This window comes from Caretta caretta, chromosome 1 (genome assembly GCF_965140235.1).
Source record: "Caretta caretta isolate rCarCar2 chromosome 1, rCarCar1.hap1, whole genome shotgun sequence".
Lineage (NCBI taxonomy): Eukaryota > Metazoa > Chordata > Testudines > Cheloniidae > Caretta > Caretta caretta.
This window is the reverse complement of record NC_134206.1, coordinates 184,901,531-184,926,498: the sequence shown is the minus strand read 5'-3', so window position 1 is coordinate 184,926,498 and position 24,968 is coordinate 184,901,531. Positions and strand designations below refer to the sequence as shown.

The window sequence follows — 24,968 nt, the reverse complement described above, 5'->3', positions numbered from 1 at the left end:
TACTGGGGGTTGGTGTTGATGTTAAAGGAAGAACTACTCCTCAGTGAATTTTTTCAGCTAAGTTGTACCAAATCTTTTGTATTGAGTTAACAAACAACATAGGTAACAAATAACATTACTTGAATTACAGAGTTAAAGAATGTAATGCAAACTCAAGACCAATGGAACTTTTTTTATGTCCAGAGTGTTGCTCACAAATTCCTGTTGGTGGGGTGCTTGACACTGTTCTTTTCCATTCTGAAGAGGCTGGCTGGTGTGGGAAGTGCCTGCAATTTGGTTGACTGAAAGGTAGGTCCTAGTCTGGTGTGGTGTCCAGAGTTTACAGGACAGGGCTAGGTAGGGATGCTGTGCATGGGCTTTGTAAGAAAACGTGTTCCAGACCTAAAAGGGTCTTGCTTAAAAAGGCAATTGGCAAACCAGGAACACATGCAGAGCTGCTATCGGCCAGGATGACATACTCCCAGCTGGTGCAGGAGTGGAATGGAAACTACAAGTATGAGCAACCCTGAGAAGGTTGCCAATACACAGAAAAGCCAACTTTTAACTCCTACATAGTTTTATAGTAATACAGCATACTCTACTTACTGGCAGAGCTCCTGTCTGCAGCATTATCTGGATGGTTTCTGGTAGAGCTCTCATGCACAGCAAATGCACATGGCATCACCTGCAAATATGCAGTCCAGGTGCCCATGGTGTGGGTTCCTTTGCTTTGATCTGGTCTGGCACTGGGACCAGCTCTAGGAGTGCCTCCTCACCTCCATTTTCGTGGACAGTATCTTGCAGATGTCTGCATTCCAGAGACTATTCTCCAGATGGGCCTGGAGATCTGCAGGCATCCACAAGCAAGCACAGTGTTATAATAACTATGTGACTCTGTGTGTGTGAACTCACCACTACCTGATATTAAAAAGGGACACACCTGGCTTCGTGCCAGCATTTAATTAGAGAGAGAATATTCGGTCGAGATGACTCTAGAGCAGGGGTGGCCAACCTGAGCCTGAGAAGGAGCCAGAATTTACCAACGTACCAAAGAGCCACAGTAATACGTCAGCAGCCCCCCATCAGCTCCTCTCCCCCCCAACAGCGCCTCCCACCCACTAACAGCCCCGCCGATCAGCACTTCCCTCTCTCTCTCCCCACACCTCCTGATCAGCTGTTTCATGGCATGCAGGAGGCTTGGGGAGGTGGGGGGGAGGGAGCGAGGGCACAGCAGGCTCAGGGGAGGGGGTGAGAAGGGATGGAGTGGGGGCAGAGCCAGAGGTTGAGCAGTGAGCACCCCCAGCACATTGGAAAGTTGGCACCTATAGCTCCATCCCCGGAGTCGGTGCCTGTACATGGAGCCGCATATTTACTTCTGAAGAACTTCTGTGGCTCCGGATCCACAGGTTGGCCACCCCTGCTCTAGAGCAGTGGCGGGCACACAGGTACACAGACAGGCTGAGCTAGGTGTGAAGCAATACAGTGTGGGATAGCATGGAGAGGAATGCTAGAAGCAGAGTGATTAGAAATGCATTCAAATAACCCTGAAAGCACACAAACTCACTGCAAAGAAGAGTTAGTTCTACTCCAGATAGGATTCATGACTTCTACCTAAGGTGCCAAATAATTCATTTTTTTTTAAAAATTGTGTGTGTACGCAAGGCACTTTAATGAGAACAAACTAAAGTTATATCGATGTAACATCCCCATGATTGACAAGCCCTAAGAATAATGAATACGGTTCTTCTCTCTTAGGCTCCAACATGAAGAACATCACACAAAACTGTGTTAGTAGGGCACAAAGTTGATGATTTAATCTCTACTGCTAACATCAGCTTGCATTTCTATGGTATTGTCAAGCAAAATAGTGACTACTATATAAACCTGTGGTCTTGGTGTTGAAAACCTACCTGAGAAAACCAGTAAGACTTAAAACCCCCAACACACTTATCCTCTCTCCTCCGCCAAACAGACTAAAGACTCAATCTCACAGTCCTTACTATGGGAAACCTCTCATTGACTTGCTAGGAGAATTGCAGGATTGGGCTAGAAGAGAGGGATTTGTATGTATTAGAACTCATTAATGATTTAAGTTTTATTTCATGTCTATTAAATGTCTAGTGACAGTACACCTTCTCTCAAAACCAGAGAATGTAAGCGTGTGTGGATAGGGATAGACATATAGATAGATTATAGATATTACTTACAGTGTATTTCTAGAACCTGCATTGCTATCTGAGGTGTGGCGTTTAAGGACTCATGGTCTACTCTGCAACGTACAACGGCACCATCATCACCCCGATCCGCTCGGAAATCCAGTGTGCTGCTAACAGTGAATGTCCTGCGATTTGCATCCTCTTCTTTTAAATATTTGACATCTGCAAGAACAAAAAAATGTAGCTTAATGATTTTCAGGGAGCACAATGCAATAAGAGGCAGCTCTGGTATATATCAAATCCATTTCTAAAACTTTTCCCCTAGTTGCTTAAAAAAAACCCAAACACTTTATAGCCAGACATTCCATTATTTGTCTGATAAAAACCAATACTGCCATTGTTTTTCCTATGTGTGTATTTGGCAATTTCAAAATCAACTGCTGAGAGCCTTGACAAGAATTTTAACTGTTTGCATGGATAGGAAAAGCTGTAAGGATGCTATGCAGGAAGAAATTACATAATATATCATAGAATCAGATATCGAGAGGTCATCTAGTCCAGTCCCCTGCACTCCTGGCAGGACTAAGTAATATGCAGACCATCCCTGACAGGTGTTTGTCTAACCTGCTTTTAAAAATCTCCAAAGACAGAGATTCCACAACCTCCCTCGGCAATTTATTCCAATGCTTAACCAGCCTGACAGTTAGGAAGTTTTTCCTAATGTCCAACCTAAACCTCCCTTGCTGCAATTTAGGCCCATTGCTTCTTGTCCTATCCTCAGAGGTTAAGAAGAACAATTTTTCTCCCTCCTCCTTATAACACCTTTTATGTATTTAAAAACTGTTATGCCCCCTCTCAGTCTTCTCTTTTCCAGACTAAACAAACCCAGTTTTTTCAATCTTCCCTCATAGGACATGTTTCAGACCTTTAATCATTTTTGTTGTTCTCCTCTGGACTTTTACCAATTTTGTCCACATCTTTCTTGAAATGCACCCAGAACTGGACACAACACTCCGGTTGAAGCCTAATCAGTGCAGAGTAGAGCAGAAGAATTACTTCTTGTGTCTTGCTTACAACACTCCTTCTAATACATCACAGAATGATGTTTGCTTTCTTTGCAATAGTGTTACACTGTTGACTCGTATTTAGCTTGTGGTCCACTATGACCCCCAGATCCCTTTCCGCAGTACTCCTTCCTAGGCAGTCATTTCCCATTTTGTATGTGTGTAACTGATTGTTCCTTCCTAAATAGAGTACCTTGCATTTGTCCTTACTGAATTTCATCCTATTTACTTCAGACCATTTTCCCAGCTTGTCCAGATTGCTCTCAATTTTAATCCTATCCTCCAAAGCACTTGCAAGCCCTCCCAGCTCGGTATCATCTGCAAACTTTGTAAGTGTACTCTTATGCCGCTATCTAACTCACTGAGGAAGATATTGAACAGAACTGGACCCAGACTAATCCCTGCAGGATCCCACTTGACACAGCTTGGCTTAGCCATGGTCAATATTTCTCTCAGCTTTCTGACCCATAAATCTTGATAGTCCCTCAGCAAAAATTGAAATCTGCTTAATGCTCAACAACCAAATGGAAGAAAAATGCCTGGGTGGGGAAGACAATTATTTCTGAAGCAAAAAATCAGAATTACTTAACTACCTGGATTCTTACATTATCTGGAGTGAGTGAAAAAGCCCATCTTTCTGATTCCAGAGATATTTTTAATCTAAAAAGATGTAGCTGATTACATTTTAGATCTGCTTTCTAAAATTGACTTTTCATGGAAATTTTATTTAGGTCATTTTCGTCTCCCTAACGGGATTTTACTGTGATTTGTAAAACTGAAACCTCTTGCATTTTCCTTTCCTTTGATTAGGAAACACAGGACACATGCAATCTCAGTAGTATATTCCTTTACAAAAATTAATTTTAAGACCTTCATTAGCCCAAATCAATATGACCAGGTTGCTGTTTTGCTAAAATAAACAAATATCATAAAGGAGGAAAATATTTTAGCCTAGATTTAGCCTAGATTTAAAAAGTGCTTAAAGTTTGGATCCTACGTGAAACTTTCCAGCACCTGAATAAATAGACTTATTTTCAAAAGTGCTGAGCACCCAGGAGCTCCAATTAACTGCAGCTTGGACAGCGTCTAGGCATTGGGAGCCTTCACTTCAATGGAAGCTGGTGGATCCACAGCGCTTTTGAAAAATGGAGACCACTTCCTTAGGAGCCTTTTAGATGCCTGTTTCTTTAAAATCTTGACCCTTAACTGTCAGTGAAAAAATAAGTCAATGTATGTACTTTTATATAAACCCTGAGTATCCGGATCATCAAAAATATCTATACGTTTAACTATAATGGCCAAATATTTTTAAATTTAAGAAAAGGAGGACTTGTGGCACCTTAGAGACTAACCAATTTATTTGAGCATGAGCTTTCGTGAGCTACAGCGAGTGTAGCTCACGAAAGCTTATGCTCAAATAAATGTGTTAGTCGCTGAAGTACCACAAGTCCTCCTTTTCTTTTTCTGAATACAGACTAACACGGCTGCTACTCTGAAACCTTAAATTTAAGAGAACTTTTTTCTTCTGAGAATCACATTCATTAGAGGAAATGAAGCTTAAAGTCAAGAACTCTCCCCTTTCCCCCTGCTGCTGCCCCCCCCCCCCCCCATGAAGACAAACAGTTTTCTTGGAACTCACTGTTTGCATATGCACTCTGACTGTTTTAACACTTTTTGTTAGCTCCATATTATTTGTCTCTGAGGAGGAAAACAATAGAAACTTGCTGATTTATCACTCATTGGTTATTTTCAACCAATTATAACCTTATATTCCTCCCATATATGTAACAATTATCTATTTAAAATATATATTTTTCCATATTTTAACTGGGCAAATCTGGTATTTTGGGCTTCTGTATATTTTTCATCTGGTTTTGCTTTAACCTTGCATTATAATGTGAGAAGGTTAAATTCTATTTCAGTTGCAGTTTTGTCAAGCCAAAAAGAGTACCACATTTCTGATCTCACTGCACATATTAAAATTAGCAACCTCATTTAAATTTTCCATTCTGTTGCAAAAATATTAATTTATTTATTTTTACTACACAGGAAAAAATCAGGAAACTAATTTGAAAATATTTCTGAAAAGTGAAAACTGAAACCGCATTTAAGGTTACATTTTCAAAGCAGTGAGTAATAAATTACGTGACAAGTAAGTATTGCGTATTTACTTTCTGATACATTTGAATCTCTTAATAAGCTCCATTTAGGGATGGCACAGTCAGTTGTTTTATTGAGCAGATAGGAATAAAAAAGGATCAGAAAGCCAAACTTCACATCCCTATGCTAATATGGATGCATATATAAGAGGCAGAACATTCCAATATAAGGTATGGAACGCCATGATTCACACACAGCCTCTCCCATTCTTGACATGGAGCCAGTTAAACAGTTCTCTCTTACAAGCTGATGATTCCTTTTTTCTGCTAATAGAAATGCAAGCAACATTTTAGGTTGGCTTTTTTTCCCCCGGTTCCTTCTCTGAACTGAATGTATTCGGTTTTCATGTTCTTTTGCACCGTGTATAATATACTGTAACACAATTGGATTTACTGGTGCCAGACAGCAGAACTCCTAACCTCTAATGTCAAGTGCATTAGCATACAATTTCATATCTATTTTCTCAGATTTATCATTTCACCTTTTCCAGTGCACAAAAGCTAATGTACCTTCTGTTGATGCCATTGCAAGGTAGTTAGGTTATTTTATTTGTAACCTTCATGACAATGGCAATGCGTTCTTCAGAAGACCTAGAAAACTGAAGCGTTCAAGGCTTTTCCCTCATTTGTATCTTCTTCACTTCCTATTCCGCCTCAGTTTCAACACCTATTTCATCCATTCTATTGAGTTTTCTTTCTTATGTCCATCCCTTAGGTACCTACCCAGAAAGCCATGTGTTAGTTTAAGACCAAAATCCCTAAATTGTCTGCTTTGCTGGTATTACATTTCAGCTGAACAGGAAAGGCATAATTACTGTGCAAGCCTGAAAGATCCGATTTAAAAAAAAAAAATCTGGTGCCATGAGTTGCCCCCTTGCTTATGTCTGCTAACACCAGTAGTTCATGTAGGATACTGGCACTACCTATGTTTATTTTCCATCTTTTGATGGCGCTGCTTGCACTTTGACATCTCTTTTGAATGACAGCTTTGCTGGCATAGTACAGCATGTATGTTATGTCCTGTGTTCAAATTTTGCCTTTTAATTATATTGCACAAGGTGCTACTTTTCTCTGGGTGACAGGTCTCAGGTCTAGCTTTGGCCCCACCTCCCGGGGTGGTGAGGCTGGGGGGGATCTCATACTTCAGTCCCCCCTCCTGGGGTTGTGTAGTAATTTTTGTTGTCAGAAGGGGGTCGTGGTGCAATGACGTTTGAGAACCCCTTCCTGCAGGCTGAAAGACTCCACTTTCTGATTTCCTGCTTCCCATCTTCACTTGACCCAGGAACTCAGGTATATTTTAACCTACTTGAGCCCAAAGTCCATGCCTCTTTCTAATCCAATTTTCTGATTTTGAATTGGAAACTTCTCAAGACAGGTACATTTAAAAGAAATCATATTTCTGTGGATACCAACCATGGTCTCTTTAACTTATTAATTTTGTATATCAGTCTTTGTTTTATTATGTATTGCTCTGTGCTGGTGGATACCAAAGAAAGTTGAACTGTTTCTCTTATTACCACCACAGCTTTGCTTGAAGCAGCTTTTTGATTCACTAACAAAAACCATAATGCCAGACAAGTGCGTGAGATACATGGGTATTAAAGGAATGATTTTAAAACAATAGCTACATAGAAACAGTCACAATTCTGACAATTCATTCACCTGATCTTTTAGCATATTGGATGAAAATGACAGCAATATAAACCAATACCAATTTTCTGGAAACAGGCAAAAGTGGATCAAATTGCAAAATAGGTGGGTTACTGATAGAGACATGAACCTGGTACTAAAGATTATTGTAAAGCATTTTATGATCCATCTCAACTAAGGTGATATTATGACCTTAAGATAACTATAATTAAAAATTATAGTTTGTAACATTTTGCAAAATAATCAGTCATATTGCCATTATGATAAATGTTGATCAATTCTTCCACATTACATAGTAGAATTGATTCTTGCACATTTAGATAATGTCAATCTTTTTATAAAAATGAAAGTGATACAATTCCATGCAATCTTCTATCCCATTAAATGCTTTAGTTTTGATGTTGACACATAATTACATGTAAATGTTTTTCAATACCTTTAATCTCTTTGTCATTCTTGAACCATCTGATATCAGCTGCTGGTTTGCTACCAGAGGTCTTGCAGGTTAGCTGCATCCTCTCTCCCTCCATAACTGGTGAAGTAAATCCACTAATCTGTGGCTTCTCAGGAACACCTAACAAACAATCAAACAAATAAAAGATACAGCATGTTGCCAATCAGCTACTTTAAGCCTTTGACCAGAGCGTTGTCAGTTGATAAGGTTAACCTATTAGAGGTCAATTGCCAAAAGAAATAACAGATAGGTTTATTCACTTAATGATTGACAGACCTAACAACAAGTGTCACTGAATTCCGTTTTCTATTTTAAACTGACCAGTGAATCTGAACCATACTTGAGTTTAATCGAAGAAAATGAACATGTTTTGTATGTTCATTTTAAACCAATCCAGCTTTTCTCATACTTTATATTCAAGTTCAGATTGACTTCCTATTGCTAGATATAGAGTGGATATCTGTATTTTAAGAAGATTATTTTGGGTGGGAGGCGTGGAATATATTAACTACTCTTGTTAAAATGAAACACAACCAGGAACAAAATCCAAACTGATCCAGCTGCATTTTAACAGACAGTTCCAGCATGAATTCAGGGAATCCTAACACAAAAGGAGAGCAAAAAGAAAGACAAAAAAATCCTTCCTTTTCAGATTTAACTAATATATAGTAATAATGGGCCCGATCCAAAGCACACAGAATTCACAGGAATTCTTCCATTGATTCAGTGAGCTCTGGATCAGGTCCTATGCCCATTAAACAACCTACTCAGAACATTAGAGATGGCAAGGGTTATGTTTTGAGGAATGGAGGGAGATTTTTAAAATAAAGAACTGTGAATAAAATTGAGAATATTTAGTTATATTCAATGACAGGCTTAGTAACACACAGAAATTACTTATTTTGAGGGGATATATCTTTCCACAGATTCTAAAAGCTCTCAGAATACGGATTAGGTTTACCCTTTACATCTGGAATGTTTCAATTAATTCACAGATTTTCATTCCTGGATAAAGAAAAGGAGTACTTGTGGCACTTTAGAGACTAACAAATTTATTTGAGTATAAGCTTTCATGAGCTACAGCTCACTTCATCGGATGCATGCAGTGGAAAATACGGTGGGGAGATTTTATATACACAGAGAACATGAAACAATGGGTGTTACCATACACATTGTACCAAGAGTGATCAGGTAAGGTGAGCTATCACCAGCAAGAGAGAAAAAAAAAAGACCTTTTGTAGTGATAATCAAGGTGGGCCATTTCCAGCAGTTGACAAGAACGTGTGAGGAACGGGGGGGGGGGGGGGGGGGGAAGAAACACGTGGAAATAGCTTTACTTTGTGTAATGACACATCCACTCCCAGTCTTTATGCAAGCCTAATGTAATGGTGTCCAGTTTGCAAATTAATTCCAATTCAGCAGTCTCTCATTGGAGTCTGTTTTTGAAGTTTTTTTGGTGAAGAATTGTAACTTTTAGGTCTGTAATCGAGTGACCAGAGAGATTGAAGTGTTCTGCGACTGGACACCATTACATTATGCTTGAATAAAGACTGGGAGTGGATGTGTCATTATACCAACTAAAACTATTTTCCCATGTTTATTTTCCACCGCCTACCCCCACTGTTCCTCACATGTTCTTGTCAACTGCTGGAAATGGCCCACCTTGATTATCACTACAAAAGGTTTTTTTTTTTCCTCTCCTGCTGGTGATAGCTCACCTTACCTGATCACTCTCGTTACCCAACGCTCTCACAAATCTTGGGAGACAGGCCAGTCCTTGCCTACAGACAGCCCCCCAACCTGAAGCAAATACTCACCAACAACCACATACCACACAACAGAACCACTAACCCAGGAACCTATCCTTGCAACAAAGCCCATTGCCAACTGTGCCCACATATCTATTCAGGGGACACCATCAAAGGGCCTAATAACATCAGCCACATTATCAGAGGCTCGTTCACCTGCACATCCACCAATGTGATATATGCCATCATGTGCCAGCAATGCCCCTCTGCCATGTACATTGGTCAAACTGGACAGTCTCTACGTAAAAGAATAAATGGACACAAATCAGATGTCAAGAATTCTAACATTCATAAACCAGTCAGAGAACACTTCAATCTCTCTGGTCACGCAATCACAGACATGAAGGTCGCTATCTTACAACAAAAAAACTTCAAATCCAGACTTCAGCGAGAAACTGCTGAATTGGAATTCATTTGCAAATTGGATACTATTAATTTAGGCTTAAATAGAGACTGGGAGTGGCTAAGTCATTATGCAAGGTAGCCTATTTCCCCTTGTTTTTTTCTACCCTCCCACCCCGACGTTCTGGTTAAATTTGGATTTATGCTGGAAATGGCCCACCTTGATTATCATACACATTTTAAAGAGAAAGGGAGTACTTGTGGCACCTTAGAGACTAGCCAGTTTATTTGGGCGTGAGCTTTCGTGGGCTACAGCTCACTTCATCGGGTGCATCCGATGAGGTGAGCTGTGGCTCACGAAAGCTCATGTTCAAATGGGTTGGTTGGTCTCTGGGGTGCCACAAGTACTCCTTTTCTTTTTGCGAATACAGACTAACACGGCTGTTACTCTGAAACCTGCCATTTTAAAGAGAGTGGTCACTTTGGATGGGCTATTACCAGCAGGAGAGTGAGTTTGTATGTGGGGGGGCAGAGGGTGAGAAAACCTGGATTTGTGCTGGAAATGGCCCAATTTGATGATCACTTTAGATAAGCTATTACCAGCAGGAGAGTGGGGTGGGAGGAGGTATTGTTTCATGGTCTCTGTGTATATAATGTCTTCTGCAGTTTCCACAGTATGCATCCGATGAAGTGAGCTGTAGCTCACGAAAGCTCATGCTCAGATAAATTGGTTAGTCTCTAAGGTGCCACAAGTACTCCTTTTCTTTTTACTGTGTATAGTAACACTCATTGTTTCATGTTCTCTGTGTATATAAAATCTCCGCACTGTATTTTCCACTGCATGCATCTGATGAAGTGAGCTGTAGCTCATGAAAGCTTATGCTCAAATAAATTTGTTAGTGTCTAAGGTGCCACCAGTCCTCCTTTTCTTTTTGCAGATACAGACTAACACGGCTGCTCTCTGATTCCTGGATAAAGGGACCAGTCACTGAAATTCCACTCTGTGCTCTGCATCTTGCAATTTGGTTTGTTTATGTCTCTCCTTTTCCAAAGGAAACTGATAAACACGGCACACAATCAAACATTACTCCAAACACAAACAACAGCACCCATCACAGTGTAGATTCTGTAATAAAACTACTCCTACTTTTCAGAGGCATGAAATGGCATCTTTAATAATCCCTGTACATTAAAATCTTCTAATCCAAATCAGACCAATGAATAGAAAGAATATTTCTGCATATAAATCATCTTTCTGATTAAAATGATGGCATGGAATAAACTACAAAGAAAGAAAAAGAATGTTACTCTCATATAGGGGCATCTTTAGAAGAATTTCAAATGCAAGTTCTTATAGACAAATAAAATTATTGTGAGACAGATGCTTCTGAAACCTTGCTGCTGTCTTTTCACTGGAAAGAAAACAGATGATGTTGGAAAGCAGTCATGTAAAAAAACAAACAAACAAACAAAAAAAAACCCAACCAACCAACCAAACAAAATAGACCATAAAAAATTAAGCCACCCTGATTAGAAGCTACTGATTAGATGTTTGGCTTTTTACTTTTGTAACACCCTTTTATCTGTGTCCCACTGCCATTTAATAGGTTGAATTTGACTGATCATCTATTCTTTGGATCTGGAGATGGCTCTCTACAGAAAAAAAATTAACCCTTAGGCATTTGTTATCCCAAAATACTTTGCTTTGAGCGGATATTTTTTGTCCTTAATGGCAAACTTGTGAAGATTTTTGTAAAATAGACTCAGTGGGACTCACAGAGGCATATTTCATATCCTATGCACAAAACCAATTCCCTGGCTGGATTAACTTTAATAGTACTAGCCCAGAGAACATCTTGCATTAGTCCTATTAAATTCAACTGCCTGCTTTTCTATATATAAAAAGCAAAACAAAACAAAATGGAAACAAAAATCAATCTTTAAAATCATATCACTTGTTAAGTACACACGTGTCTTTCAATGAACTATAGCAATTTCAGCTGATTGGGCGACTGACATTGACAGAATCACATAAAGCTTGGAACTGAAACATTATTTTTTGGGCATCTCTATAAATCTAGTGTGTGTGTGTGTGTGTGTGTGTCTAACCTTTGGGGAAAATGGCAGAGCATTTAGAGGATGAAGCATACAAGAAGCTTCAGGGAAAATATGCACTTTGTAGAGGAAAAAAGAAAATAGAATGAGCCAAAAAAATGCATAGCTAAGGAAAAACTATGAGCCTTTAAAGCCCTTTTTGATTTCACGCTCTCTGGTTTTGTCTCCTTTGCACTATACAGTACATTGTTAGGAGATGAACACATGCACCCTGTTAACCCCTTTGGTGCTTGGGATATAGAGGTTATGTCCATTTTAAGGAGCACTCAGTGGTGCTATTGATGTGCACCGTAATTCATGGTCCTGCCACTTCACACATAATAAGGGGCTTGCTATTCCTTGGCATGGTTCAAGTCAAGCAATCTTTAGAGAAAGTAAGAGAGGGTGTTTTACATGCATCTTCTGCTACGTTTTCTGAAAATTCACCCTAGAAATATATACCAAGATTTGAGAAGTCTTAGAACTCCTCTCTTAACTCATTTCACTTTGGTATTCTCAGCCAGCTATACTTACCCAGAACAGTGAGAAAAGCCTTGGAAGTTTTGACAGGCATAGTAAATAAAGAACAGGTGTATTGCCCTTCATCTGACAGAGACACATCACTGATGCTGATGCTCAGTTCATGCCATGAAGCTCGAACCAGCTCAATCCTGTTGTCCCTCAGGGCTGGAAAACAAAATGTATATGTTAAAGATACAAAATATTACATTAATACAGTATAGTATGTTATTCAATAGGTTTAAATGCAGCAGTCTAATGAACATTTTTAATTACAAATCAGTTATATGGGGACATAGACCAGTTAAATATAGATTATGATGTTATTTTTTTCCTTTGAGGGAATTACAACATTTGAACAGTTTTTGGATAGTCTCAAAATCAGCTGAAAAGCAAAATGTGACCATATAAATTATTACATATTTAATATTGGGATTCAGTGATGTAACCAGTCTCAGCTACATTTTGGTCCCTTGCATTGTATCAAATGATATTAAATCATCTGAACTACTACACAAGTATGCAACAGAACAATGAATCCAAAATACCATCCCTTGATTTTCATTTGTTTCCTAGAAGCAGGACAGAACAGTGACACAACAGGCAGGGGGGAATATAGAATCATAGACTTTAAGGTCAGAAGGGACCATTATGATCGTCTAGTCTGACCTGCACAACGCAGGCCACAGAATCGCAGCCACCCAGTCCTGTAACAAACCTCTAACCTATGTCTGAGCTATTGAAGTCCTCAAATCGTGGTTTAAAGCCTTCGAGGTGCAGAGAATCCTCCAGCAAGTGACCCATGCCCCACACTGCAGGGGAAGGCAAAAAACCCCCAGGGCCTCTGCCAATCTCCCCTTGAGGAAAATTCCTTCCCGACTCCAAATATGGCCATTAGCTGAACCCTGAGCATGTGGGCAAGACTCACCAGCCAGACACCCAGGAAAGAATTCTCTGTAGTAACTCAGATCCCACCCCATCTAACATCCCATCATAGGCCATTGGGCATATCTATCGCTAATAGTTGAAGATCAATTAATTGCCAAAATTAGGCTATCCCATCATATCATCCCTTCCATAAACTTATCAAGCTTAGTCTTGAAGCCAGATATGTCTTTTACCCCCACTGGTTCCCTTGGAAGGCTGTTCCAGTACTTCACTCCTCTGGTGGTTAGAAACCTTCGTCTAATTTCAAGTCTAAAACTTCCTGATGGCCAGTTTATATCCATTTGTTCTTGCGTCCACATTGGTACTGAGCTTAAATAATTCTTCTCCCTCTGTGGTATTTATCCCTCTGATATATTTATAGAGAGCAATCATATCTCCCCTCAGCCTTCTTTTGGTTAGGCTAAACAAGCCAAGCTCCTTGAGTCTCCTTTGATAAGACAGGTTTTCCATTCCTTGGATCATCCTAGTAGTCCTTCTCTGTACCTGTTCCAGTTTAAATTCATCTTTCTTAAACATGGGAGACCAGAACTGCACACATTATTCCAGGTGAGGCCTTGTATAACGGTACTAACACCTCCTTATCTCTACTGGAAATACCTCCCCTGATGCATCCCAAGACCGCATTAGCTTTTTTCATGGCCATATCACATTGGCGGCTCATAGTCATCCTGTGATCAACCAATACTCCGAGGTCCTTGTCCTCCTCCTCTGTTACTTCCAGAGGTGAAAGTAAGCCAGTACGCCCCGGTACGGTGTACTGCCAAGAGCCGGTACGTCGTACCAGGGTGGATTGGCTACCCCAGGCGCAATTTAAAGGCCTGCAGCTCCCAGCAGCGGCTGGAGCCCCCGGCCCTTTAAATTGCTGCCAGAGCCTTGGGGTAGCAGCGGCGGGGCTGGGGTGGCGATTTAAAGGGCCCGGGGCGGTAGCGGCGGCCAGAGCCCCGTCCCCAGAGCCCTGGAGAAGGAGAGGTGGGGCTCCAGGGACAATTTAAAGGGCCCCGGGCCTGTAAACTGTTGCCAGAGCCCGCGGCTGCCGCTGTTACCCCGGCGGGGGGAGGCACTTACCGGTACAGGGTGGGCCAGGGTTGGCTCTGACCCTTCCAGGGGCCAGAGCCGGCCACAGCCCAGCCCCGTACCGATAAGTCCCTAGACTTATCTTCACCCCTGATTACTTCCAAGTGATGCTTCCCCAGTTTATAACAAAAATTCTTGTTATTAATCCCTAAATGCATGACCTAACACTTTTCACTATTGAATTTCCTCCTATTACTATTACTCCAATTTACAAAGTCATCCAGATCTTCCTGTAGGATATCCTGGTCCTTCTCTGTATTGGCAATACCTCCCAGCTTCATGTCATCTGAAAACTTTATTAGCACATTCCTGCTTTTTGTGCCAAGGTCAGTAATAAAAAGATTAAATAAGATTGGTCCCCAAACTGATCCCTGAGGAACTCCACTAGTAACCTCCTTCCAGCCTGATAGTTCAACACCTTTCAGTGTGACCCGTTGTAGTCTCCCCTTTAACCAGTTCCTTATCCACCTTTCAATTTTCATATTGATCCCCATCTTTTCCAATTTAGCTAATAATTCCCCATGTGGCACCGGATCAAATGCCTTACTGAAATCAGGGTAAATTAGATCCACCGGATCAAATGCCTTACTGAAATCAGGGTAAATTAGATCCACTGTGTTTCCTTTGTCTAAAAAAATCTGTTACCTTCTCAAAGAAGGAGATCAGGTTGGTTTGACATGATCTACCTTTTGTAAAACCATGTTGTATTTTGTCCCAATTATCATTGACCTCAATGTCCTTAACTACTTTCTCCTTCAAAATTTTTTCCAAGACCTTGCATACTACATATGTCAACTAACAGCCTTGTAGTTACCCGGATCACTTTTTTTTCCTTTCTTAAAAATAGGAACTGTGTTAGCAATATGACCAGCACCAGATGGAGGTTTCAGGGGCAAGGTATGAAAGTAAGTCCTTTCTGTCCAATGCTACAATGGATGTCTGAAGGGATGAATTCAGTGGGTTTCAGGGAACTTTCCTACTTTTCCTCTGGGGGATCTAAATGGGGGAGGGGAGGGTGGTCACTTATCCCTCTCCTCTACCCCTCCCCCCAAGAGGGCAAGAGACACCAAACCTAGTGGATTAGGAGAACTTCATAAGGAAGGGATATGGTGATCAGATAAAATGCATTGGTAAAGGATTAAAAGGAGGTATTCTTTAAAGGATTGGAATCGGGGGGGGGGGATTCTTATGACTGGTATGACAGGGAGCCAACCCACACCTCCCTTATAGCACCCCTTCATCTTCATTCAAGGGAGGTTGAGAGGGTCCCAACAATGGGTTGGCTGGGGACCAGGATGGGTAAGGGGGGAGGCCTGAGAGAAGCTTCCCTTGGGTATATGTACCTGATTATGGAATTACCTGCACCATACACTTTTATATTCTGAACAATGCCCCACATGAAGCAGTGAGGCCCATATCAGCCTCATATTAAGCAGTGGGGGCCATCTTCTGGCTTGTAGGAAAAGGTGTGTGGCTCCTTAAATGACTAGAAAGCCAGAGAGACTTGCTGTAGCTGCCTGAACCAGGTCAGCAGACCCATCACTCTCTCCTCCCCAGGTCACCAGAAGAGAGGAAAGAGTATTTAGGTCTATACCAGTGCAAGAAAAGCCCTCTTTTACCTGGATCAGTTGAGCATCACCCACACTTCCACCCATGGAAGTCATTAAATACCAGGTTTTCTCAAGATGTAGTGTGCATTACTGTAGTTGGCTCTTTACATAAGAACTTAAGAATGGCCCAGCAAGGTCAGGCCAATATCCCAGTATCCTGTGGTTTGACAGTGGCCAGTGCCAGCAGCTTCAGATGGAATGAACAGAACAGGGCAATTATTCAGTGATACATCCCATTGTCCAGTCCCAGCTTCTGGCAGTCAGAGGTTTAGGGACACCCAGAACATGGGGTTGCATCCCTGACGATCTTGACTAATAGCCACTGATGTATATATCCTCCATGAAATTACCTAATTCTTTTTTGAACCCAGTTATACTTTTGGCTTTCACAACATCCCCCCCAGCAATGAGTTCAATAGGTTGACTATGTAGTTTGTGAAGAAAGTACTTTCTTATGTTTGTTTGAAACCTGCTGCCTATTAATTTCATTGGGTGATGCCCTGGTTCTTGTGTTATGTGAAGGGGTAAATAACACTCCCCCATTCACTTTCTCCACACCATCCATGATTTTATGAACTTCTACCATATCCCCCCATAGTCGTCTCTTTTCCAACCTGAATAACCCCAGTCTTTTAAATCTCTCCTCATATGGAAGCTATTCCACACCCCTAATCATTTTTGTTGCCCTTCTCTGTACCTTTTCCAATTCTAATATATCTTTTCTGAGATGGGGCAACCAGAACTGCATGCAGTATTCAAGGTGTGGTCATACCATGGATTTATATAGTGACATTATATTTTCTGTCCTATTATCTCTCCCTTTCCTAATAGTTCCTAACATTGTTAGCTTTTTTTGACTGTTGCAGCACATTGAGTGGATGTTTTCAGAGAATTATCCACAATGACTCCAAGATCTCTTTCTTGAGTGGTAACAGCTAATTTAGATCATAATTTTGTATGTACAATTGGGATTATGTTTTCCAATGTGCATTACTTCACATTTATCTGCATTGAATTTCATCTGCCATTTTGTTGCCCAGACACCCAGTTTAGTGAAATCTCTTTTTAATTCTTCAGTCTGCTTTGGATTTAACTATCTTGAGTAATTTTGTATCATCTGAAAATACTGACACCCAACTGTTTACCCCTTTTTGCAGATCTTTCACTAGGGGCTGGGAAGGATGTTTTCCCTCACCACCAGATTGGCCAAGGTGAGAGGTGTGTGTGTGGGAGGTTTCTGCCTTAACCACAGTGGGTTGAATAGTTCAGGTGAATATGAAATGGGAATTAAGCTATGATGTTGCAACTAATTTTGTAAGCATGGAGCAGATGTCCAGTGCAGACACTCCATGAGGGAGGTATACAGTGATTGGAGAAAATGGACTGGTAAAGGATTTAAAGGAGGTATTATTTAAAGAAGTGGAACTGTGTGTGGGGTGGGGGGGAGGTCTGGGCTCCTACGACTGGTATGGCAGGGAGCCATCCCACCTCTTTAACCTGAGGGATCCCAGCACCAGTTTGACTGGGGACCAGGATGGGTAAAGGGGGAAGGCTGACAGCAGCCCCCACCCCACGGGTATATACAATTGATAATTAATTGCCTGCAATGTACTGTTTTATCTGCCAGGTACTCTCAGACATTTAGAAATAAAGTTGCAGCCTAATTAAACCATATCCACTGTGTCCTGTCCTCCTTCCAGCATAGTCAGACAAACTCTATTTCCTACCAGCTTAGTAATACACAGTTTCCCACAAATGTTGTTATTTTTAAAATATCCATTGGCACACACAGTGGTTTGGAATATCAGGTTTCCCAAAGCATTTTAAGCAATTATTTGCTATTAAAATGATGATATAAACTCTACTTCTTCATTCTTCAGATGCACTTACAATGTTGATACCCATTGTAACAATTTGTAGGGATGACTGAAAAGGAAGAATTCTGTTTTGCAAAAAATTCTGAGGTTTCAGAATTTGTTTTGCATCAGAGAAAAAGAGAGAGAGAGAGTGTCATCCACCTCAGAACAGCCAAAAAACTTGTGGCCTGGTTGTGTTTTGGGGCTACCAGCTCTCTGAAAGCCAAAGTGCAAATAGGACAACTATAATAACCAGAGCATTTAGGTTTATTTACTAGGGAGAACCAAGATATACAGTCACTGATGTGGACTGCAACTTCCTCTTTGGGAGAGGCTCCATTCTGTCCCCTATGTTAGAGTTCAGTTCCACAATCTATTTCTATCTAAACCCTGATGAAAATGAATCTCTATCATGACTCTCTGGTTGCTAAATTTGGATGTTCACAAATCATTGCAAAGTTATTAAATTGCTGCTCTGGGCACCTACTAAGGCAGAGCTGCACCAAACTTAGCAGTTCTGACAGAATATCATCTACCAGCAAAAAAATGATTTTTGAATCTGCTGCCTTGAAGGCAGCTCTTTTGCACTGACTTCAAGTTGGATTTATTGGTTGCTTCAGAGTAGGTCAGCTAAAGCCTGGCGTGTTCTCCTTGGGGCCTGATGACTTAAAGGTGACACCTTTGAGCAGATTTCACATCCAAGTGTGTCATGAACTGCTCCAAATAGTGATTGTAGTTGTCCATGATGGACATATTCCAGTCACATGAGAGACTCCATCCAGAAAATAGGAAGAGAAATATACATAACATAAGAAGAAACATGATGAAAACCACAGAAGATAAAACGAGAAAGCCAAGTACCAGAGGTATACTGACCTACCAACTGGTGAAAACAAACTCATGAAAAGCTACTGCAGCCACACATAAATAAGCATCTTCCAAGGCAGAACATGAGAGCTCCTCCCATATCAGCAGATAAATAGAAAGATGATGACTGAGGCTTTTCTGGCCAGTACTCCTCACAACAGTTCAACTTTTGCCGTCCTTTTAGGGGCCAGCTCAGAAATTACCTCAGAACATTCCAATTCTAATCACATGCAAGTAGTTCAGACACAAAAGTGGAACTCTGTTATACAAAGGTTACTGACCTTTTTGAGGGATGGGAAAAATTATTTTCCATATGAAACACTGGCTCTAAATAGTTTAACTATTACACAGGTACATAATTTGGATGAATGTCATATGTGTTAAAACAAATTATCTGAAACTATGATTGAATTTTGCCTTCTTTTTACCAGATATTATTTGAATATTTAATACCCTATATTTAATGTTGTAAATTAATATAATTTTCCCTCAATTGCCTCAATACTGCCTAATGTATCACAAGCAAAATGCCCCTTCAGGTCAACTTTATGTATCTGTTATGGTATTTCCCTAAACAAGTGCCAACATTCAATCAGAATTTCATACACTTAAAAGAACAGTTACGTATTCCACTGGAGCACAAAAGGGCTATGAAAGATGCCAATAGCAAAGCAGTTTTATTTTACAAGCAGAAAAAAAGCAGCACTTGAAATAGTAAACACCACCAGAACCATCATTTTTTTCTCTGTCATAGAACATAAAAACAGCTAAATCAATTTTCTTGAAAACTGGTAGAAACAACCACTGCTTAAGAGCTGAGATCTGACATACCAAGTTTCAGCCTGGAGTGAACTTTTACTAAAACCATGGGAAAAAGGGATTAATAATGGAAATGCTTAGCATCAATGTTGCAAATGGCACCAGTATTATAATGTTCTTTTCCAAAAAGTTGGTTTGTTGTCTGTTGATGACAGTCTTCAAAGAGCTAACGCTAAACTAAAATCATATCCATTTTTCCTCTCCTCTTCAAATAACAATACATAAACTTGATTTATCTTTCCTGTATAGTTAGAGTTGACTACAGCCCAGTTACAGAAGAGCACTACGGTTACTACCTAAATAAAGTTTATGTGGAATCTTGTCAAGATAATACCATGCTTTGGAACTTTATTCCTTTCATTCAGCTCTTCCTCCTTTCTACTTTCCGCTTTGCGAGAAGCCAAAGGGCTCTCTCCTTAGCTCCTTCATATACTCATTCTAGGCCTTTTCCCTGGATGACTTCACCTGCTGATACACGTTTAACTACCATTTTCACACTATGCACACAGAGAGAGTTATATGACACATGGAATATATAAAAAAAATAGTTCTTTTGTACAGAACTAATCACTAACATGTATTCTTTGAAAAAAATCAAGTTTATAGTTGCCTTTTCATGGAAAAAATGTACTAGTATATCTAAAATACAAGAAACTGTTCTCACTATTAATGAAGAAGTAAAACACAGTAGAATAAGTATGTGCTGTGTGAAATTTTGCATGCATGTGGAATGGATATAAACTAAGGAATAGGCTTATTGAAACTCAATAAGATATGTTTCAGAGTAACAGCCGTGTTAGTCTGTATTCGCAAAAAGAAAAGGAGTACTTGTGGCACCTTAGAGACTAACCAATTTATTTGAGCATGAGCTTTCGTGAGCTACAGCTCACTTCATCGGATGCATACCGTGGAAACTGCAGCAGACTTTATATACACACAGAGAATATGAAACAATACCTCCTTCCACCCCACTGTCCTGCTGGTAATAGCTTATCTAAAGTGATCATCAGGTTGGGCCATTTCCAGCACTGGAAATGGCCCAACCTGATGATCACTTTAGATAAGCTAATCAGGTTGGGCCATTTCCAGCACTGGAAATGGCCCAACCTGATGATCACTTTAGATAAGCTATTACCAGCAGGACAGTGGGGTGGGAGGAGGTATTGTTTCATATTCTCTGTGTGTATATAAAGTCTGCTGCAGTTTCCACGGTATGCATCTGATGAAGTGAGCTGTAGCTCACGAAAGCTCATGCTCAAATAAATTGGTTAGTCTCTAAGGTGCCACAAGTACTCCTTTTCTTTTCAATAAGATATGTAATATATTGAATTTTCCTTGCAATTTTCAATATATTTCTACTGCAATATGTCTTAGGCTCCCCACAGATGCTAACAATAGACACTACTGTAGCGTTGAAAGCGTCTGCCTCATAATGCAATGTATAATAGTGTGTTATAACTTAGTTGTAGTATTTTTCTCCCAATTTATTTTTAAAAGTGCCAGATTAACCGTTTGGAGAGTGAAATCTATTTCTCCATTGAACTGGTATGCTATGAGTAATTTATGATAATTATTATGTGCTATATATTATAATGATAGCGCCTATGGAGCCTAGCCCCAGTGTGCGAGGCACCATACAAACATATAAGAAAAAGAAAAAAACCACAATCTTGAAAAGCTTACACAACCTGCATTAAAAAGAATGGTCCTGGTTTGACTTACAGGATACTGTTCTCTCCTGGTTCTACTCTAACTGCTCTTTCAGCATCTCCTCTAGTAGCTCTTCCTCCTTTCTACTTTCCGCTTTGCGAGAAGCCAAAGGGCTCTCTCCTTAGCTCCTTCATATACTCATTCTAGACCTTTTCCCTGGATGACTTCACCTGCTGATACACGTTTAACTACCATTTTCACACTATGCACACAGAGAGAGTTATATGACACATGGAATATATAAAAAAACTGGCAAACACACACACATATATTACATTACTCATATCATACCACCGTTAGTTTTTCTGCACTAGGAATCTCTGTTGTGAACATACATACTGCAATTTGCACATTTGTAAAATAAAATACATAAGTTGCAATATGTCCAATATGTATTATGTGGTATTTAACAATTCTCAGAAGCTGCACAATGTACCTAATTCATAAGTATATGAAATAACTATGCATAAAACATTTGTTCCAAACTATGAGCATTTCATTTATTTGACCTGTTGTTGTATCTTTACAGAGGATTTCCTTTCAGAACATTTTCCAAGCCAGAAAGATACTCCTAGAAGGCAACCACCTTAATTTGCACAACCTAGTTATACAGTAAGTAGAGGATACAGCACTGTATTTCAGCTACACTTGTTAGCAATCATTATTAGCTGGCAACCATGTGCAAAAAACTGGTCTCCTAACACACAATCACATAAATCCATTTTTTGCACATAATAGTATAACCACCATATGTTGTCATGTAGTGAAACCCTGTGATATAGCATTTATATCAAAGAGAAAGAAAGATTGGAAATCCATACAATCATGGAAAAAAACATTCATACTCCACACTGAGAGGTAAAGGCATCTGGACTTGTTAGATATAGTAGCCGGCATCCAGCATCAGTAATCTTATTTTTTTATCATCCCTAAATCTTGCCAATGTTTGGAGTCAGATATTGGAAGTACTGAAATAAAATAGTTTGAGAATAACTTGCAGACATTTTGACAATGCTAACTTGACATTCCTTACAATCTGGGGATTGGTTCACCAAAGTTATCTTCCTAATGTTACAGCTGTTCTCTCTATCATGGGGATAACACAACTATTAGCTGGAACCAGCAAGAGTCCTAGCATTCTACAGATCACGCTAAACCCCACAAATTCAATACTACACAACCAAAATAATCATTTTGATTTTCAGATATGAACTTTCCATAAGTACTGCCCCCACACCTGAAGTAAGTTTCAAGAGGGACAAATTCTGCTCAGATATGCACATGCAAATCCCTTTGACTTTGATGCATTGACCTCAGTGGGAGTTGTGTATGTATATCCAAGGGCAGAATTTGCCCCACAACATTTACCATTGATAGTGCCTAACGCGTATTTTATAGGCATAAAAATAAATACATTCCTTCCCTGAAATATTTGCAATCTAAGTACACACACTGAACATACATGTATGCCCAAAGAGATGAGGGATAGGGATGCATGCAAATAAACACATGATATTAGACACTTATTTTGTTGTTTTCTCATCCCCTCCTCCCCCTGCTAATTTTACCACAGATTTCCCATATAAATGTCATTCACTCATTTAAATCTTATAAATATTCATTCAGTCCTTGCCCATTATCTAACTTTTTATCCAGTTGTTTCCACATCTTCCCAACTGGCAGGTACTTATATGGCACCCAACTTTGTAATGAGCTCCATAATTTAGGCCCAGATCCTGTGAAACTTCCATCACCTATTCTCTTGAGCACCATCTACTGGTCAATAGTTTCCTGATTCCAGTGGAATCTGGGTGTTATGACCCAGGTTAAGTTCAGGGAAGGTAGCTGTCAGGTAGCTAGGACCAGACTGATGGTGGGTTTCAATATTAGAACAGAAACCTTGAAACCGGCTGTGTCTTCACTGGGGAATCAAAGCGGAGAACAAAGCAAGGCTATGTATTCACGCCAACCTTTGTGGCTAACCAGACTGGCTGCTGTATTTGGGACCAACTGGAGCCTTTTCAGGATGTGTGACTTAATTCCTATATGAAATGAATTGAAATCTCCAAACCCAGAGGTCCCAGATATATGGATAACTGTGACCAGATCCTTGACTGACAGGATGGGGCACATCTTCTAGATACTCATAGATAGAGGTTAGCATTTTTTTAAATTGTTGCATCTATTAGTATCAATCAATAGCACTGATGAATTCAATAGTGCTCCAAAGTTGCAGAACAACTAAAAAGAGAGATGTCAGAAAGAAGGCCATGTGTCTGAAGTATTTCTCTGTTCTAGTTCCATTCATCCTTGCATCCTCTTGGAGACGGGACAGGAGTATTGGGTGATCAGAGGGGACCAGTAGGAGGAGTATGAATGTACTTTTCTTGTCTCTGGCCAGAGGTAGGGCCTATCAGCCAAGTCCTGCCTGAGTTCACAGCTAGCCAGTTACTCTTCATCCAGATGCTGTATAGATGTACTTTACTGAACTGATGCCTGAGAAAATAGGGAGAGGCTGCTGCTCACAATTCAAATAAAGAACACTTACAACTGTGTGTGTCTCTCAGATACTGTGGACAATTTAGCCTGTACTGCCTCACCAACTCTCAACAGCTTCATATAACTATTGAATAAAATGGGGAAATTGATTGAACCTTGTGGGACTTAACTTTGGAGGTAGAGGAACACTTGCCTATAACAACCCTCGGCAATTAGTTTTAGAGAAAGGACCTCTGTGCCATTTCAGGGCTACTCCAGTTCCATTCACTCTGGCACCCTCTTGGAAGTGGGACAGGAGTATTTGGTGATCAACAGAGAGGGCCAACAGGATGACCTGGAATGTAGTTTCCTCATCTCTGGCCAGAGGTAAGTCATCCACCAGAGCAACAATACTGTCTCTGTGCCATGCTCTAGCCTGAAGCAGGGCTAAGAGGGTGCAGGATATTGGGAGCTTGACAAATCAAGCTAGACTGTTTTTAATTAGCTTGCTTAGAAAAAAGAGAGATTAGACATTTGGATGCATTTAAGGGATTTTTTTTTAATAGTGAACTATTGCATGTTTCAGGGTCTGTATTAGATGAGCATGTAGTAGAAAAGGAGTTGACAGTCTTCATTAGCAAGGGTTCCAGGATTTCTCTACTCTTGTTTACCATCCCAGAGAGAGCAAAGGGTAATGTCACAAGTGGTGGCCCTGATTGCTGTCAGTGCATCCATGACAACTACTTGTGTGAGTTCAGGTTTCAAGGTAGTTTCCTCTGTGAAATAGGAAAATAATTCCTAACAGTAAAATATATTCTGGTACAGTGGAGCAATCTAGGTTTACAATGTGATTTACAGTCCAGAAAACTTCTTCAGCATATGACTTTTCTGACTCTCTCTAGCACAGAGAAAGTAGGATCACTTTGGCTACTTTATGACTGTGGAACAAGTTGGTAAACAGTCCTTGTATCTGAGACATTCTGTACTGATGCACATTCTTCACCAGCCCTACTTGGATTTTCTTCCTTCTCTCTCTCTCTGTTGCAAATCATTCAGGAACCATGGTGATTAGTGCAGGTGGTGAAGCATGTCAGTACTAGAATGTCTATAGCCACAGTCAGTAATGGCCAATCTCTCAACCCTACAAAACAGCTCAATAAATCTGGACTTGCTGACTTCTGATGTTGAAGGGATGTGATACCAAATTCCTGGATACTTTTGTTTTTGATGATGAGACAAATAGCCTTATAGGATTTGTTTATTCACTAGCACACTTTAAAAAATGCACAACACGCTCAATATCCAACCCTGAATACATATAGCTCTTTGATAGTGAAGATATTTTTTGGAATTGGAATATGTTTAATTATTCAGATGAAAA

The 24,968-nt window shown here is 40.1% G+C and overlaps 1 protein-coding gene across 3 annotated transcripts in view; it reads right to left on the bottom strand.

Moving 5' to 3' along the window:
• Positions 1–24,968, bottom strand: part of CADM2 (cell adhesion molecule 2) — a 1,057,057-nt gene that overhangs the window by 160,865 nt on the left and 871,224 nt on the right. For all 3 annotated transcript variants that reach the window (XM_048868916.2, XM_048868926.2, XM_048868936.2), the window contains 3 exons: positions 12,241–12,393; positions 7,445–7,582; positions 2,187–2,357 (listed from right to left, as the gene is read on the bottom strand). In XM_048868916.2, the coding sequence (XP_048724873.1) occupies positions 2,187–2,357; positions 7,445–7,582; positions 12,241–12,393 (462 nt within the window). The remainder of the gene's footprint in view (positions 1–2,186; positions 2,358–7,444; positions 7,583–12,240; positions 12,394–24,968) is intronic.